Below are 15754 nucleotides of genomic sequence, written 5' to 3' on the forward strand. Positions count from 1 at the left end.
TGTTATTTCAGCTTTGACTTCGGCAACACTTCACCTGAATGTTTCATGCTTTCATCTCTTCACACCTTTAATATTTGATGAGAACACTCTGGGAACGCTTTTCCTTCGTCTTTCATCTTCTTTTTTTTTTTTTGGACGGGATTGTTCTGTGATCAAAAGACGTTTTTTGTGTCCAGAGTCAGAGATATGACGTAAGACGGTTAGACGCTGATGTGGACACAACATACTGGAGCGCTGCTTGTCAAACATAAAGAATCAGGAGCAAATGGACTTCCAGTAATTGCCTCTTTTTTGGTGTTCTTGAACGCTACACAAGCCTCCAGCTAGATGGCAGCACTGCTTAAATTACTCAACAGGCTCAAGTAGGAAGTATGATAAAATATATGTACATAAAACCCTCCCTTTTACACATTGTCCAAAGTTTTTGTAGTGGGGGCTACATTCAGAAAAAATGGAATGCTTTGGATACATTTTGTACAAAACCCCAAAAAACAGTGAAGTCGGCACGTTGTGTAATTGGTAAATAAAAACAGAATACAATAATTTGCAAATCCTTTTCAACTTATATTCAATTGAATAGACTGCAAATACAAGATATTTAATGTTCCAACTGAGAAACTTTTTTTTTTTACACTGTATATGCTGCAGTGACCCCATCTGGTGGCAAACAACAGCAACAAGATAGTGAGTAGTAATTGTTTATAATGCACAGCATTGACTTATATGACCAAACCCAAACAACATTTCCTAGTCATGTTGTAAGGAATATAGCTGGTTCTAGCTATTGGACTGTTTCTGGTTTTATATTTTATTTATTTTTATTATATTTTTTTTATTATAATTATTATTACTATTTTTTACACTGTGGCACGTTGAGGTTGTTTGCTCAACGTAAAATGTTTTTTTTTTACAAATAAAATCCATTATATAAATATATATATATATACATATATATATATATATATATATATATATATATATATATATATATATATATATATATATATATATATATATATGCATATGCACAGCATTTACTTATACGACCCAATCCAAACAAACTTCCCTAGTCATATTGCAGGAAGATAAATAAATATATATGTTGCAGTGATCCCATCTTGTGGCCAACAACAGTAACAAGATAGTGACTAGTGATTGTCTATGATGCACAGCATTTAATTATATGAACCAATCCAAACAAACTTCCCTAGTCATAGTGCAGGAAAAAAAATGCCGCAGTCATGTTGTAGGAAAAAAAAATGCTGCAGTGACCCCCTATGGTGGCCAACAACAGTAATAAGATAGTGAATAGTGGTTGTCTACGATGCACAGCATTGAATTGAATGAACCAATCCAAACAACATTCCCTAATCATGCTGCACAAAAAAAAAAAAAAATATATATATATATATATATATATATGCTGCAGTGACCCTCATCAGGTGGCCAACAAGTGAAGTGAAGTGAATTATATTTATAAAGCGCTTTTTCTCTAGTGACTCAAAGCGCTTTACATAGTGAAACCCAATATCTAAGATCATTTAAACCAGTGTGGGTGGCACTGGGAGCAGGTGGGTAAAGTGTCTTGCCCAAGAACACAACAGCAGTGACTAGGATGGTGGAAGCGGGGATCGAACCTGCAACCCTCAAGTTGTTGACACGGCCGCTCTACCAACCGAGCTATACCGCCCCAACAACAGTAACAACATAGTGACTACACACAATGCCCAGCATTTAATTACATGACCCAATGCAAACAACATACCTTAGTCATATTGCAGGGGGAAAAAAAAGAAAAAAAATATATATATTGCAGTGACCCCATCTGGTGGCCAACAACAGTAACAAGATAGTGACTAGTGTTTGTCTATGATGCAAAGCATTTAAATATATGAACCAATGCAAACAACCTTCCCTAGTCATGGTGCAAAATAAAATACTGCAGTGACCCCATCTGGTGGTCAAACACAGCTACAACATAGTGACCAGTGGTTGTTTATAATGCACAGCATTTACTTACATGAAAAAATACAAACAACCTTCCCTAGTCATAATGTAGGGGAAACAAATGCAGCAGTGACCCCCATATGGTGGCCAACAACAGTAACAAGATAGTGACTAGTGGTTGTCTACAATGCACATAATTTAATTATATGACCCAATCCAAACAACCTTCCCCAGTCATGGTGCAAAAAAAAGGGAGGAAGTGCACTGAGTGATCCATCCTTTAGAACTTTTCTTCATTCCATCCATCCATTTCCTACCGCTTGTCCCTTTCCTGTGGTTGTTTTTAAAAGTCCATAAAGACTGACAGGCACAGTCCTGTCCTCATTAAGTCCAATATTTGCAGCTGAGAACCGCAAACAACTCCCAGCAGCCCAGACAGCCTCCAAATCCCTCGCCGCCGCGCCTTTTTCAGAAGTTTGAACGGTTTCAACTTAAAACGAGCGGCGCCATGAATAAAAAATAAAATCGAGTTGCCGCGGTTGCCTAGCAACAAGGGGCAGCGGCCGATGGCATGTTTAGAAGAGGAAGGAAAGGAAGAAGGAGAGGACTTACTGCCGAAGTCTCTGATGGAGAAGTTGGAGCTGGGACTTGCCAGAGAGAAGGTGAAGGAGGCCGGCTGGTCGTCTTTGTCCGTGGCTCGCAGCGTTCCGATCACCTGACGGAGCATTGTACATTCATGTGGGGGATCCATGTTTGATGCCCAACTACGGACCTCATAAACCTTACAATGATTGCATTTGGATTGAAGAGAGGAATGTGATTAACGAGCACAACGTGTTTTAGTACTTGATGGAGTAAGTCTTTCTTCTCCTTCTACTACTTGCACTCGTGTGTGTGTGTGTGTGTACTTTCTCATACTACTTGTACTAGTGTGTGTGTACTTTCTCATACTACTTGTACTAGTGTGTGTGTACTTTCTCATACTACTTGTACTAGTGTGTGTGTACTTTCTCATACTACTTGTACTAGTGTGTGTGTACTTTCTCATACTACTTGTACTAGTGTGTGTGTACTTTCTCATACTACTTGTACTCGTGTGTGTGTACTTTCTCATACTACTTGTACTAGTGTGTGTGTACTTTCTCATACTACTTGTACTCGTGTGTGTGTACTTTCTCATACTACTTGTACTCGTGTGTGTGTGTACTTTCTCATACTACTTGTACTCGTATGTGTGTGTACTTTCTCATACTACTGTTACTCGTGTGTGTGTGTACTTTGTCATACTACTACTCGTGTGTGTGTGTACTTTCTCATACTACTTTTACTCGTGTGTGTGTACTTTCTCATACTACTTGTACTCGTGTGTGTGTGTACTTTGTCATACTACTTGTACTAGTGTGTGTGTACTTTCTCATACTATTTGTACTCGTGTGTGTGTGTACTTTGTCATACTACTTGTACTAGTGTGTGTGTACTTTCTCATACTACTTGTACTAGTGTGTGTGTACTTTCTCATACTACTTGTACTAGTGTGTGTGTACTTTCTCATACTACTTGTACTTGTGTGTGTGTGTACTTTCTCATACTACTTGTACTCGTGTGTGTGTGTGTACTTTCTCATACTACTTGTACTAATGTGTTTGTACTTTCTCATACTACTTGTACTAGTGTGTGTGTGTGTACTTTCTCATACTACTTGTACTCATAGTTGTGTGTACTTTCTCATACTACTTGTACTAGTGTGTGTGTGTACTTTCTCATACTACTTGTACTAGTGTGTGTGTACTTTCTCACACTACTTGTACTCGTGTGTGTGTGTACTTTCTCATACTACTTGTACTCGTGTGTGTACTTTCTCATACTACTTGTACTAGTGTGTGTGTGTGTACTTTCTCATACTACTTGTACTCATGGTTGTGTGTACTTTCTCATACTACTTGTAGTAGTGTGTGTGTACTTTCTCATACTACTTGTTGTAATGTGTGTGTACTTTCTCATACTATTTGTACTAGTGTTTGTGTGTACGTTCTCATACTACTTGTACTAGTGTGTGTGTACTTTCTCATACTACTTGTTGTAATGTGTGTGTACTTTCTCATACTATTTGTACTAGTGTTTGTGTGTACGTTCTCATACTACTTGTACTAGTGTGTGTGTACGTTCTCATACTACTTGTAGTACTCTGTGTGTGTACTTTCTCATACTACTTGTTGTAATGTGTGTGTACTTTCTCATACTACTTGTACTAGTGTTTGTGTGTACTTTCTCATACTACTTGTAGTACTGTGTGTGTGTACTTTCTCATACTACTTGTACTAGTGTGTGTGTGTGTACTTTCTCATACTACTTGTACTAGTGTGTGTGTACTTTCTCATACTACTTGTCCTCGTGTGCGTGTGTATTTTCTCATACTACTTGTAGTAGTGTGTGTGTGTACTTTCTCATACTACTTGTATTAGTGTATGTGTGTACTTTCTCATACTACTTGTACTAGTGTGTGTGTGTACTTTCTCTTATTTCTTGTACTAGTGCGTGTGTACTTTCTCATACTACTTGTTGTAATGTGTGTGTACTTCCTCATACTTCTTACAGTAGTGGGTGTGTACTTTCTCGTACTACTTGTAGTAGTGTGTGTGTACTTTCTCTTATTTCTTGTACTAGTGTGTGTGTACTTTCTCATACTACTTTTACTAGTGTGTGTGTACTTTCTCATACTACTTGTAGTAGTGGGTGTGTACTTTCTCATACTACTTTTACTAGTGTGTGTGTACTTTCTCATACTACTTGTAGTAGTGGGTGTGTACTTTCTCATACTAGTTGTAATAGTGTGTGTGTGTGTGTGTACGTTCTCATACTACTTGTAGTAGTGTGTGTACTTCCTCATATTACTTGTAGTAGTGTGTGTACTTCCTCATACTACTTGTAGTAGTGTGTGTACGTTCTCATACTACTTGTAGTAGTGTGTGTACTTCCTCATACTTCTTGTAGTAGTGTGTGTACTTCCTCATACTACTTGTAGTAGTGTGTGTACTTCCTCATACTACTTGTAGTAGTGTGTGTACTTCCTCATACTACTTGTAGTAGTGTGTGTACGTTCTCATACTACTTGTAGTAGTGTGTGTACTTCCTCATATTACTTGTAGTAGTGTGTATTCTTCCTCATACTACTTGTTGTAGTGTGTGTACTTTCTCCTATTACTTGTAGTAGTGTCTTTGTACTTCCTCGTACTACTTGTACTACTGTGTGTAAGTACTTTCTCGTACTATTTGTAGTAGTGTGTGTGTACTTCCTCATACTACTTGTAGTAGTGTGTGTGTACTTTCTCATATTACTTGTAGTACTGTGTGTGTACTTTCTCGTATTACTTGTAGTAGTGTGTGTGAAGTTTCTCGTATTACTTGTAGTAGTGTGTGTACTTTCTCGTTCTACTTGTAGTAATGTGTGTGTACTTTCTCGTATTACTTGTAGTAGTGTGTGTGTACTTTCTCATATTACTTGTAGTAGTGTGTGTGTAAGAAGCGACATGTTCCACAAACATACGGTCTTTGCGGCGTCGTTCTCGCAGACAAAGATCTCGTCCACGGCCAGTTCGGGCTTGTTATCGTTGACGTCGTCCACCACGATCTTCACTCTGACGAACGACTCCAACCCTGCAATCAGCAACGGACAATCACTCGGCGTGCAGCGTGTTGTTTGGAAAAAAACAAAATGAAATATTTGATCGTGAGCACATTTTGTCCATAGTTAACTCCAAATTAATTGTAGGAAAACAGAAGTTGAATTCCTGCTGTAGGTGCACTTGCATCCAGAGAAGGAGCTACACCGCGTTTAGATTGATATACTTTATTGATCCTTGGGGGAAATGTGGGTTTAGATACAAGTTTTGCGCAAAAATGTGGATTGTTACGATCATGCTTTTATTTTCAAAGACGTTTGGTATTGTAATACGTGATATTTCTATCTGAATAAATACTTTTGATATTCTGTACATTAAATGTGGTACAAGTTAATGGTCATTATATTTCTGCATGGCAATGTTTTATCCTATTATTATTATTCTATCTATGAATAAAAATGTAATATTCAGCCAGCTAATCGTTCTATAATTGAGGACTGGACCAGAAAATGTTATAAAATAATATTTCAGCCAGCCAGAAAAAAACATCCTCAAAAGGTGTACTTCCATTTTTTTCAGGTGGAAATATCACAGATTACATTACAAAACATCTTCGACCAAGCCTGATCGTAATGTAACACATTTTTTATTTAGTTAATGTATTTAAACCGGATGTATAGCGTAGTGATTTTATTTTGAAGGTGGTTTGAGAAAGTGTTTTAATGTCGGCTTGACATGTTTCGACTTCCTGTTTACCGTCTTTCATTTCTGTCAAACTTTTATGGCATCTTACTAAAGCAGTCATAGTAACAATCTGAATGGTATGTTATCTCAGCACTTAAACCGTAATGTAAACACGGAATTGAAGCACCGCCCACCTCTGAAGGAAGTGGGTAGCAGGCGTTTGCTGCAGTGATGTCGTCTCACGGTGAAAAAAAGTCTAACTTGTACTTTTTGTCCATTTCTGCTCGCTATTTTCCCGCTTGGGGCTCATGACTTAGTCGTGAACTGCAGCCAAGGGTAAAAAAAAAAAAAGGACACATTTTTTATGCGTTATTGAAATTTATAATTAACTTGTTATCGCGCTAACACTGACAGCCCTAAAATATAGTTTGTTTTTTGTCTAGCCGGTCACGATACCAGGCGTAAAACAGTCTAACTTGTGCCTTTTGTCCATTTCTGTTCGCTATTTTCCCGCTTGGGGCTCATCACTTAGTAGTGAACTGCAGCCAAGGGTAAAAAAAAAGGACGCATTTTTTTTATGCGTTATTGAAATGTATAGTTAGCGCGTTGTTATCACGATAACTTTGACAGCCCTAAAAAAAATTAGGATTTTTTTCTAGCCGGTCGCTCGCAGGCATCCGTGGCGATTAAAGGTGAAAAACAGTCTAACTTGTACCTTTTGTCTATTTCTGCTCGCTGTTTTCCCGCTTGTGGCTCATCACTTAACATAACTGCAGCCAAGGGTGAAAAAAAAGGACACATTTTTTATTGAAATTTATAGTTAGCGCGATATTATCACGATAACTTTGACAGCACTAAAAAGAAGTACTTTTTTTTTTCTAGCCGGTCGCTCGCAGGCATCTGTGGCGATAAAAGGTGAAAAACAGTCCAACTTAGGCATCTGTGGCGATAAAAGGTGAAAAACAGTCTAACTTGTACCTTTTGTCTATTTCTGCTCGCTGTTTTCCCGCTTGTGGCTCATCACTTAACAGAACTGTAGCCAAGGGTAAAAAAAGAAGCATTTTTTATGCTTTATTGAAATTTATAGTTAACGCATTGTTGTCTCGTTTTTTTTTTTTTTCCAGTCGGTTGCCCGCAGGTGTCCGTGGTGATACCAGGCGAAAAACAGTCTAATTTGTACCCTTTGTCCATTTCTGCTCGCTATTTTCCTGCTTGTGGCTCATGACTTAGTATTGAACTGAAGCCAAGGGTTAAAAAAAGGCGCATTTTTTATGCGTTTTTGAAATTTATAGTTATCGTGTTAACTTTGACAGCCCTAAAAAATATATATTTCTTTTTTTCTAGCCGGTCGCTTGCAGGTGTCTGTGGCGATACCAGGCAAAAAACAGTCTAACTTGTACCTTTTGTCCATTCCCGCTCGCTATTTTCCCGCTTGTGGCTCATCACTAAGCAGTGAACTGCAGCCAATGGTAAAAAAAAAAAAAGGACACATTTTTTCATGCGTTATTGAAATTTATATTTAACGCGTTGTTATCAAGTTAACTTTGACAGCCCTAAAAAAATGTTTTTTTTATTTCTAACAGGTTGCCCGCAGGCGTCCATGGTGATACCAGGCAAAAAACAGTCTAACTTGTACCTTTTGTCCATTTCTGCTCACAATTTTTCCTGATTGTTGCTCATGGCTTTTGCGTTATTGAAATTTACAGTTAACGTGTTATGGCGGTAACTTTGACAGCCCTAAAAAAATGTATATCCATCCATCAATTTTCTACCGCTTATTCGCCTTTGGGGTCAATATATATATATATATATATATATATATATATATATATATATATATATATATATTTTAGACGGTTGCCCGCAGGTGTCTGTGGTGATACCTGGCGAAAAACAGTCTAACTTGTACCTTTTGTCCATTTCTGCTCGCTTTTTTCCCGCTTGTGGCTCTTCACTTAACAGAACTGTAGCCAAGGGTGAAAAAAGGACACATTTTTTATGCTTTATTAAAATTTATAGTTAACACATTGTTATCTCATTAACTTTGAAAGCCCTAAACATTTTTTGTGTTATTAAAATGTATAATCAAGGCGTTATCGTGTTAACTTTGACAGCCCCCAAAAATTATATTTTTAGTTTTTTCTAGCTGGTCGCCCGCAGGCGTCCGATGTCATTCCGAGGCGAAAAACAGTCTAACTTGTACCTTTTGTCCATTTCTGCTCGCTATTTTCCCGCTTGTCGCTCATCACTAAGCAGTGAACTGCAGCCAATGGTAAAAAAAAGGACACATTTTTTCATGCGTTATTGAAATTTATAGTTAACGTGTTGTTATCACGTTAACTTTGACAGCACTATGAAAAAAAATTGTTTTTTTTTCTAGCCGGTCGCTCGCAGGCATTTGTGGTGATACCAGGCGAAAAACAGTCTAACTTGTACCTTTTGTCCATATCTGCTCGCTATTTTCCCGCTTGTGGATCATCACTAAGTAGTGAACTGCAGCCAAGAATAAAATAAAGGACGCGTTTTTTTATGCGTTATTGAAATTGATATTTCACGCGTTGTTATCTCGTTAACATTGATAGCCGTAAAAAAATATTATTTTTTTTTCCAGTCGGTTGCCCGCAGGTGTCCGTGGTGATACCAGGCGAAAAACAGTCTAATTTTTACCCTTTGTCCATTTCTGCTCGCTATTTTCCCGCTTGTGGCTCATGACTTAGTAGTGAACTGAAGCCAAGGGTTAAAAAAAGGCGCATTTTTTATGCGTTTTTGAAATTTATAGTTATCGTGTTAACTTTGACAGCCCTAAAAAAATATATATTTCTTTTTTTCTAGCCCGTTGCTTGCAGGTGTCTGTGGCGATACCAGGTGAAAAACAGTCTAACTTGTACCTTTTGTCCATTTCTGCTCGCTATTTTCCCGCTTGTCGCTCATCACTAAGCAGTGAACTGCAGCCAATGGTAAAAAAAAGGACACATTTTTTCATGCGTTATTGAAATTTATAGTTAACGTGTTGTTATCACGTTAACTTTGACAGCACTATGAAAAAAAATTGTTTTTTTTTCTAGCCGGTCGCTCGCAGGCATTTGTGGTGATACCAGGCGAAAAACAGTCTAACTTGTACCTTTTGTCCATATCTGCTCGCTATTTTCCCGCTTGTGGATCATCACTAAGTAGTGAACTGCAGCCAAGAATAAAATAAAGGACGCGTTTTTTTATGCGTTATTGAAATTGATATTTCACGCGTTGTTATCTCGTTAACATTGATAGCCGTAAAAAAATATTATTTTTTTTTCCAGTCGGTTGCCCGCAGGTGTCCGTGGTGATACCAGGCGAAAAACAGTCTAATTTTTACCCTTTGTCCATTTCTGCTCGCTATTTTCCCGCTTGTGGCTCATGACTTAGTAGTGAACTGAAGCCAAGGGTTAAAAAAAGGCGCATTTTTTATGCGTTTTTGAAATTTATAGTTATCGTGTTAACTTTGACAGCCCTAAAAAAATATATATTTCTTTTTTTCTAGCCCGTTGCTTGCAGGTGTCTGTGGCGATACCAGGTGAAAAACAGTCTAACTTGTACCTTTTGTCCATTTCTGCTCGCTATTTTCCCGCTTGTCGCTCATCACTAGGCAGTGAACTGCAGCCAATGGTAAAAAAAAGGACACATTTTTTCATGCGTTATTGAAATTTATAGTTAACGTGTTGTTATCACGTTAACTTTGACAGCACTATAAAAAAAAATTGTTTTTTTTTCTAGCCGGTCGCTCGCAGGCATTTGTGGTGATACCAGGCGAAAAACAGTCTAACTTGTACCTTTTGTCCATATCTGCTCGCTATTTTCCCGCTTGTGGATCATCACTAAGTAGTGAACTGCAGCCAAGAATAAAATAAAGGACGCGTTTTTTTATGCGTTATTGAAATTGATATTTCACGCGTTATCTCGTTAACATTGATAGCCGTAAAAAAATATTATTTTTTTTTCCAGTCGGTTGCCCGCAGGTGTCCGTGGTGATACCAGGCGAAAAACAGTCTAATTTTTACCCTTTGTCCATTTCTGCTCGCTATTTTCCCGCTTGTGGCTCATGACTTAGTAGTGAACTGAAGCCAAGGGTTAAAAAAAGGCGCATTTTTTATGCGTTTTTGAAATTTATAGTTATCGTGTTAACTTTGACAGCCCTAAAAAAATATATATTTCTTTTTTTCTAGCCCGTTGCTTGCAGGTGTCTGTGGCGATACCAGGTGAAAAACAGTCTAACTTGTACCTTTTGTCCATTCCCGCTCACTATTTTCCCGCTTGTGGCTCATCACTAAGCAGTGAACTGCAGCCAATGGTAAAAAAAAAAAAGGACACATTTTTTCATGCGTTATTGAAATTTATATTTAACGCGTTGTTATCACGTTAACTTTGACAGCCCTAAAAAAATGTTTTTTATTTCTAACTGGTTGCCCGCAGGCGTCCATGGTGATACCAGGCAAAAAACAGTCTAACTTGTACCTTTTGTCCATTTCTGCTCACTATTTTTCCTGATTGTTGCTCATGGCTTATGCGTTATTGAAATTTATAGTTCAAGTGTTATGGCGGTAACTTTGACAGCCCTAAAAAAATGTATATCCATCCATCAATTTTCTACCGCTTATTCCCCTTTGGGGTCAATATATATATATATATATTTTTTAGACGTTTGCCCGCAGGTGTCTGTGGTGATACCTGGCAAAAAACAGTCTAACTTGTACCCTTTGTCCATTTCTGCTCGCTATTTTCCCGCTTGTGGCTCATGACTTAGTAGTGAACTGAAGCCAAGGGTTGAAAAAAAAATACACTTTTTTAATGCGTTTTTTAAATTTATAGTTATCGCGTTAACTTTGACAGCCCTAAAAAATTTTTTTTTTTTTCCAGTCGGTTGCCTGCAGGTGTCCGTGGTGATACCAGGCGAAAAATAGTCTAAATGGTACCTTTTGTCCATTTTTGCTCGCTATTTTCCCGATTGTGGCTCATCACTAAGCAGTCAAAAAAAAGGACGCACTTTTTCATGCGTTATTGAAATTTATAAATACGTGTTCTTATCTCGTTAACTACGACGACCCTAAAAAAAATATGGTTTTTTTTCTAGCCGGTCGCCCGCAGGCGTCCGTGGCGGTGCCAGGTGGAAAGACAACGCGGTTTAAAATAAGGATGCCACAAAGACGTCCTCACTTGTTTAGTTTATGTACCTTTATTCTATTCCCTCCCCTACCATACATAGCTTCAGCTTGGCGTTTTTAAAGCCGCTCCACAACTGCACGTTTCCGTCACGGCTGAGCTGATTAAGGTCAACGGACAAAAGGTTTCTATTTGCGAGTTTGTCTATCACACGACATGTTCCCGACGTCTCCCGGCTGCCGTTGAACGTCATGACTATCTTGACGGAGGGAACCTCGTGGACGATTGTGTTTCGCTGGCAAACCTTGAAACAGATCTCGGGGTCGGTCTAAAAATACGTAGTTTGCTCGGGAGGCGAAGAAAGAGCGCCTCTAATTGGATTTTACCGCCTGTTCCAAGCTCTCACCGCGCGTCGGCCAGGTGTGTTGGCAAGGTGTTGGCGGGGGAAGTTAAAAAAAAAAATTCTTAATAGAAGCCGTGCTGTTTTTTTTGCCACATGTGAGAGGAGCAGATTGTTCCAGAGAGCAAATGGTGTGTTTGGCCTCGGCAGCTCTCTCCCTGTGTGCACGTTATCCCACACATGGATTCCATTTGCCTGTGAGGATCTATTGTTTTGAAAGGGATTAATAACTATATGTGTGTGTGTGCGTGTGTGTGTGTGTGTGTGCGTGTGTGTGTGTGTGTGTGTGTGTATGTGTGTGTGTGTGACGCACCGCTTGGCTCCTCTTGGGCTTTAACTTGGAACATGTGTGTGGCCTGCAGCTCACGGTCCAGAGTCCTCAGGGTGGACAGCTGCCCTGTGATTGGGTTGATAGCGAGCGGACAGTCCTTGTCCAGGATGGCGTATCTGAGGACGGAGAGAGTAGGTTTTTTAAATTTTATTTTTTGGGGGGTTGCTTTCACTTTATTTCGAAGGTGCGTATGATACAAATACAACGTGACACATCACGTATTTCCAGTGGTTTTGTTGCGATCCGTTACTCGGATCTTCACATATTGTTTATTGTTCCATTGTCTCATTCTCCATCTGACCAGCTTACTTCCTGTTTTGTCAGTCACCTTGGTTACACATTGATTTCACCTGCTCCTCGTTTTCGACACACACCTGGTTCTCCTTGATTTCTCCCTATACAAGCCTTCCTCTTTTCTTTGTTCAGTCTGGGTTCATAAATTTTCCTCTGAGCAACAAGTATCGACTGACTTCACGTACGTATATTCTCGCTAGCTTTTCACGCTAATCCTTTGTTTTATTCCAGCTCTCACGCTGATGAATTGTTTTTCCTTTTTGTGTGCCTTCGTGCCAGTCTTAGTTTTTCTGTTTTCTATTCCTAGCTTTTATGCTAGCGCCCTTGGTTTATTTTGTCTGTTAGCTCCAGTCTTTTTGTACGTAGCCTGCTTTTGTTAAGTTTAATAAATCATTTAAACTTACCATTGCTGTGTACTTGTCGACGCATTCACGGAGGGACAAACCCGGCATTACTATGGCAACCAGTCATTACAGGTTTCGTTAAAAGGAGTAGGAACACTGCAAAAAGTCAGTGTTCAAAGACAAGAACAAAAAAATACAAAAATGAGGGGTATTTTATTTGAACTAAGCCAGGGGTCGGCAACCTAAAATGTTGAAAGAGCCATGTTGGTCCAAAAATACAAAAACAAATCTGTCCGGAGCCGCAAAAAATTAAAAGCCATATTACATACAGATAGTGTGTCATGAGATATAAATTGAATTAAGAGGACTTAAAGGCCTACTGAAACCCACTACTACCGACCACGCAGTCTGATAGTTTATATATCAATGATGAAATATTAACATTGCAACACAGGCCAATACGGCCTTTTTAGTTGACTAAATTGCAATTTTAAATTTTGCGTGAAGTATCCTGTTGAAAACGTCGCGTGACGTCACGGATTGTAGCGGGCATTTTGTTCCAGCCCAATCCCAGCTTTAAGTCGTCTGCTTTAATCGCATAATTACACAGTATTCTGGACATGTGTGTTGCTGAATCTTTTGCAATTTGTTCAATTAATAATGGAGTCGTCAAAGAAGAAAGACGTAGGTGGGAAGCGGTGTATAGCGGCTGCCTTTAGCAACACAAACACAGCCGGTGTTTCCTTGTTTACATTCCCCAAGGTGAAGCTTTATTATGGAACATAGCGGTCAAGCGAACATGGTTCTCTACCACATGTCAACCGGCAGGTTTCGATGAGAAAATTGTGGTAATAAGTCGGCTCTTACCGTAGACATGAGCGGAGCTTGCGCCGTTCCTTGTGCACCTGTCAAAGAAGCAGCTGCGGACTCTCTTGCCTCTTCCGACCGGCCGCCCCCGAACGTAGGATGCTCCCACCGTGGAGGAGGGGAAATAAAAGCTCAGCCCGGCCCGACCAGGTGCCTTCGCTTCGCCTCGTTAAGAAACGTGGCATCCCTCAGAGACACTGGCGGTCACCACACCCGTGGCCACACCCCTCCGACTTTCAGGTACGACTATATAATCTCACTAAAACACTAGTAACACAATAAGCAGATAAGGGATTTTCCAGAATTATCCTAGTAAATGTGTCTAATAACATCTGAATCGCTCCCACTGCCCTGTCTTTTTTTTCTTTTTTCTAGTCCTTCACTCTCACTATCCTCATCCACAAATCTTTCATCCTCGCTCAAATTAATGGGAAAAAGTCGCTTTCTCGGTCCGAATTGCTCTCGCTGCTGGTGGCCATGATTGTAAACAATGTGAGGATGTGAGGAGCTCTACAACCAGGGATGTCCCGCGCAAATCGTCTGCTACTTCCGGTACAGGCAAGGCTTTTTTATTAGCGACCAAAAGTTGTGAACTTTATCGTCGATGTTCTCTACTAAATCCTTTCAGCAAAAATATGGCAATATCGCGAAATGATCAAGTATGACACATAGAATGGGCCTGCTATCCCCGTTTAAATAAGAAAACCTCATTTCAGTAGGCCTTTAAAGGAAACTAAATGAGCTCAAATATACCAACAAATGAGGCATAATGATGCAATATGTACATATAGCTATCCTAAATAGAATGTTAGCATCGATTAGCTTGCAGTGACCAAATATGTCTGATTAGCACTCCACATAAGTCAATAACATCAACAAAACTCACCTTTGTGCATTTATGCACAACGTTAAAAGTTTGGTGGAGAAAATGAGGCAGAAAAAGAAGTGGCATGAAACACTACTAGAAAGTCGTAGAAAGTTGCCAAATACTCGAATTAGTGAAGCATGTTTAATGTAAATAGTGTGCTTTATAACAATTAGGGAGGTTTGTGTCATGTTTGTCCGCCTACAGAAACCATATTACAGCAAAAATTATATTTTTTGTATTTTTTACCCTTATCTTTTTCCATTTTGTCATATATTTTTGAAGAAGCTCCAGAGCCGCAGGCTGCCGACCCCCAAACTAAGCAAAACTATCTGCCAATAGAACAAAAACATGTGGCTTGTCAAGACTTTCCAAAACAAGTAAAATTAGCTATCCTCAATGAACCCAAAAATACCTGAAAATAGGTATATTCTCACTAATAACAAGTGCACTTTTCTTGGCAGAAAAAAAAAAAAGAGACCTTTTTTGCCCAATATAACTTTAACACTGTTACAAATATGCGCCACACTGTGGAATGACAAACACATTTCGGGAGAACATCCGCATCGTAACACAACAGAACAAATACCCTGACCCCATTGCAGCACTAACTCATCCGGGACGCTACGATATACACCCCACTAGCAAACCCCGTCCCCATCTCCCGAATTCGGAGGTCTCAAGGTTGGCAAGTATGGTCAGAGGAGCTGTCTTTTCTTCAAAAGACACAAGTAAAAAGTAGAGATGTCCGATGACATCGGACTCCCGATATTATCGGCCGATAAATGCTTTAAAATGTAATATTGGAAATTATCAGTTCCAAAAAGTAAATTTTATGACTTTATAAAATGCTGCTGTGTACACGGTTGTATGGAGGAGTACAGAGCGCCAATATATCTTTGCGTGCCGACCCAGTCACATAATATCTACGGCTTTTCACAAACACAAGCGAATGTAAGGCAGACTTGGTCAACAGCCATAAAGGTCACACTGAGGGTGGCCGTATAAACAACTTTAGCACTGTTACAAATATGCGCCACACTGTGAACCCACACCACACAAGAATGACAAACACATTTTGGGAGAACATCCGCACCGTAACACAACATAAACACAACAGAACAAATACCCAGAACCCCTTGCAGCACTAACTCTTCCAGGACGCTACGTTATACACCCCACCAGCAAACCCCGCCCCCATCTCCTGAATTCGGAGGTCTCAAGGTTGGCAAGTATGGTCATAGGAGCTGTCTTTTCTTCAAAAGATAC

The 15754-nt window shown here is 39.4% G+C and overlaps 1 protein-coding gene across 1 annotated transcript in view; it reads right to left on the bottom strand.

Moving 5' to 3' along the window:
* The window catches only part of cdh5 (cadherin 5), a 98239-nt gene that overhangs the window by 33389 nt on the left and 49096 nt on the right, over positions 1 to 15754 (bottom strand). The window contains exons 9-11 of the mRNA XM_061911356.1: positions 12098 to 12231; positions 5492 to 5601; positions 2560 to 2662 (exon numbers count right to left, since the gene is read on the bottom strand). Coding sequence (XP_061767340.1) covers positions 2560 to 2662; positions 5492 to 5601; positions 12098 to 12231 — 347 coding nt within the window. The remainder of the gene's footprint in view (positions 1 to 2559; positions 2663 to 5491; positions 5602 to 12097; positions 12232 to 15754) is intronic.

Source organism: Nerophis ophidion, linkage group LG09 (genome assembly GCF_033978795.1).
Source record: "Nerophis ophidion isolate RoL-2023_Sa linkage group LG09, RoL_Noph_v1.0, whole genome shotgun sequence".
Lineage (NCBI taxonomy): Eukaryota > Metazoa > Chordata > Actinopteri > Syngnathiformes > Syngnathidae > Nerophis > Nerophis ophidion.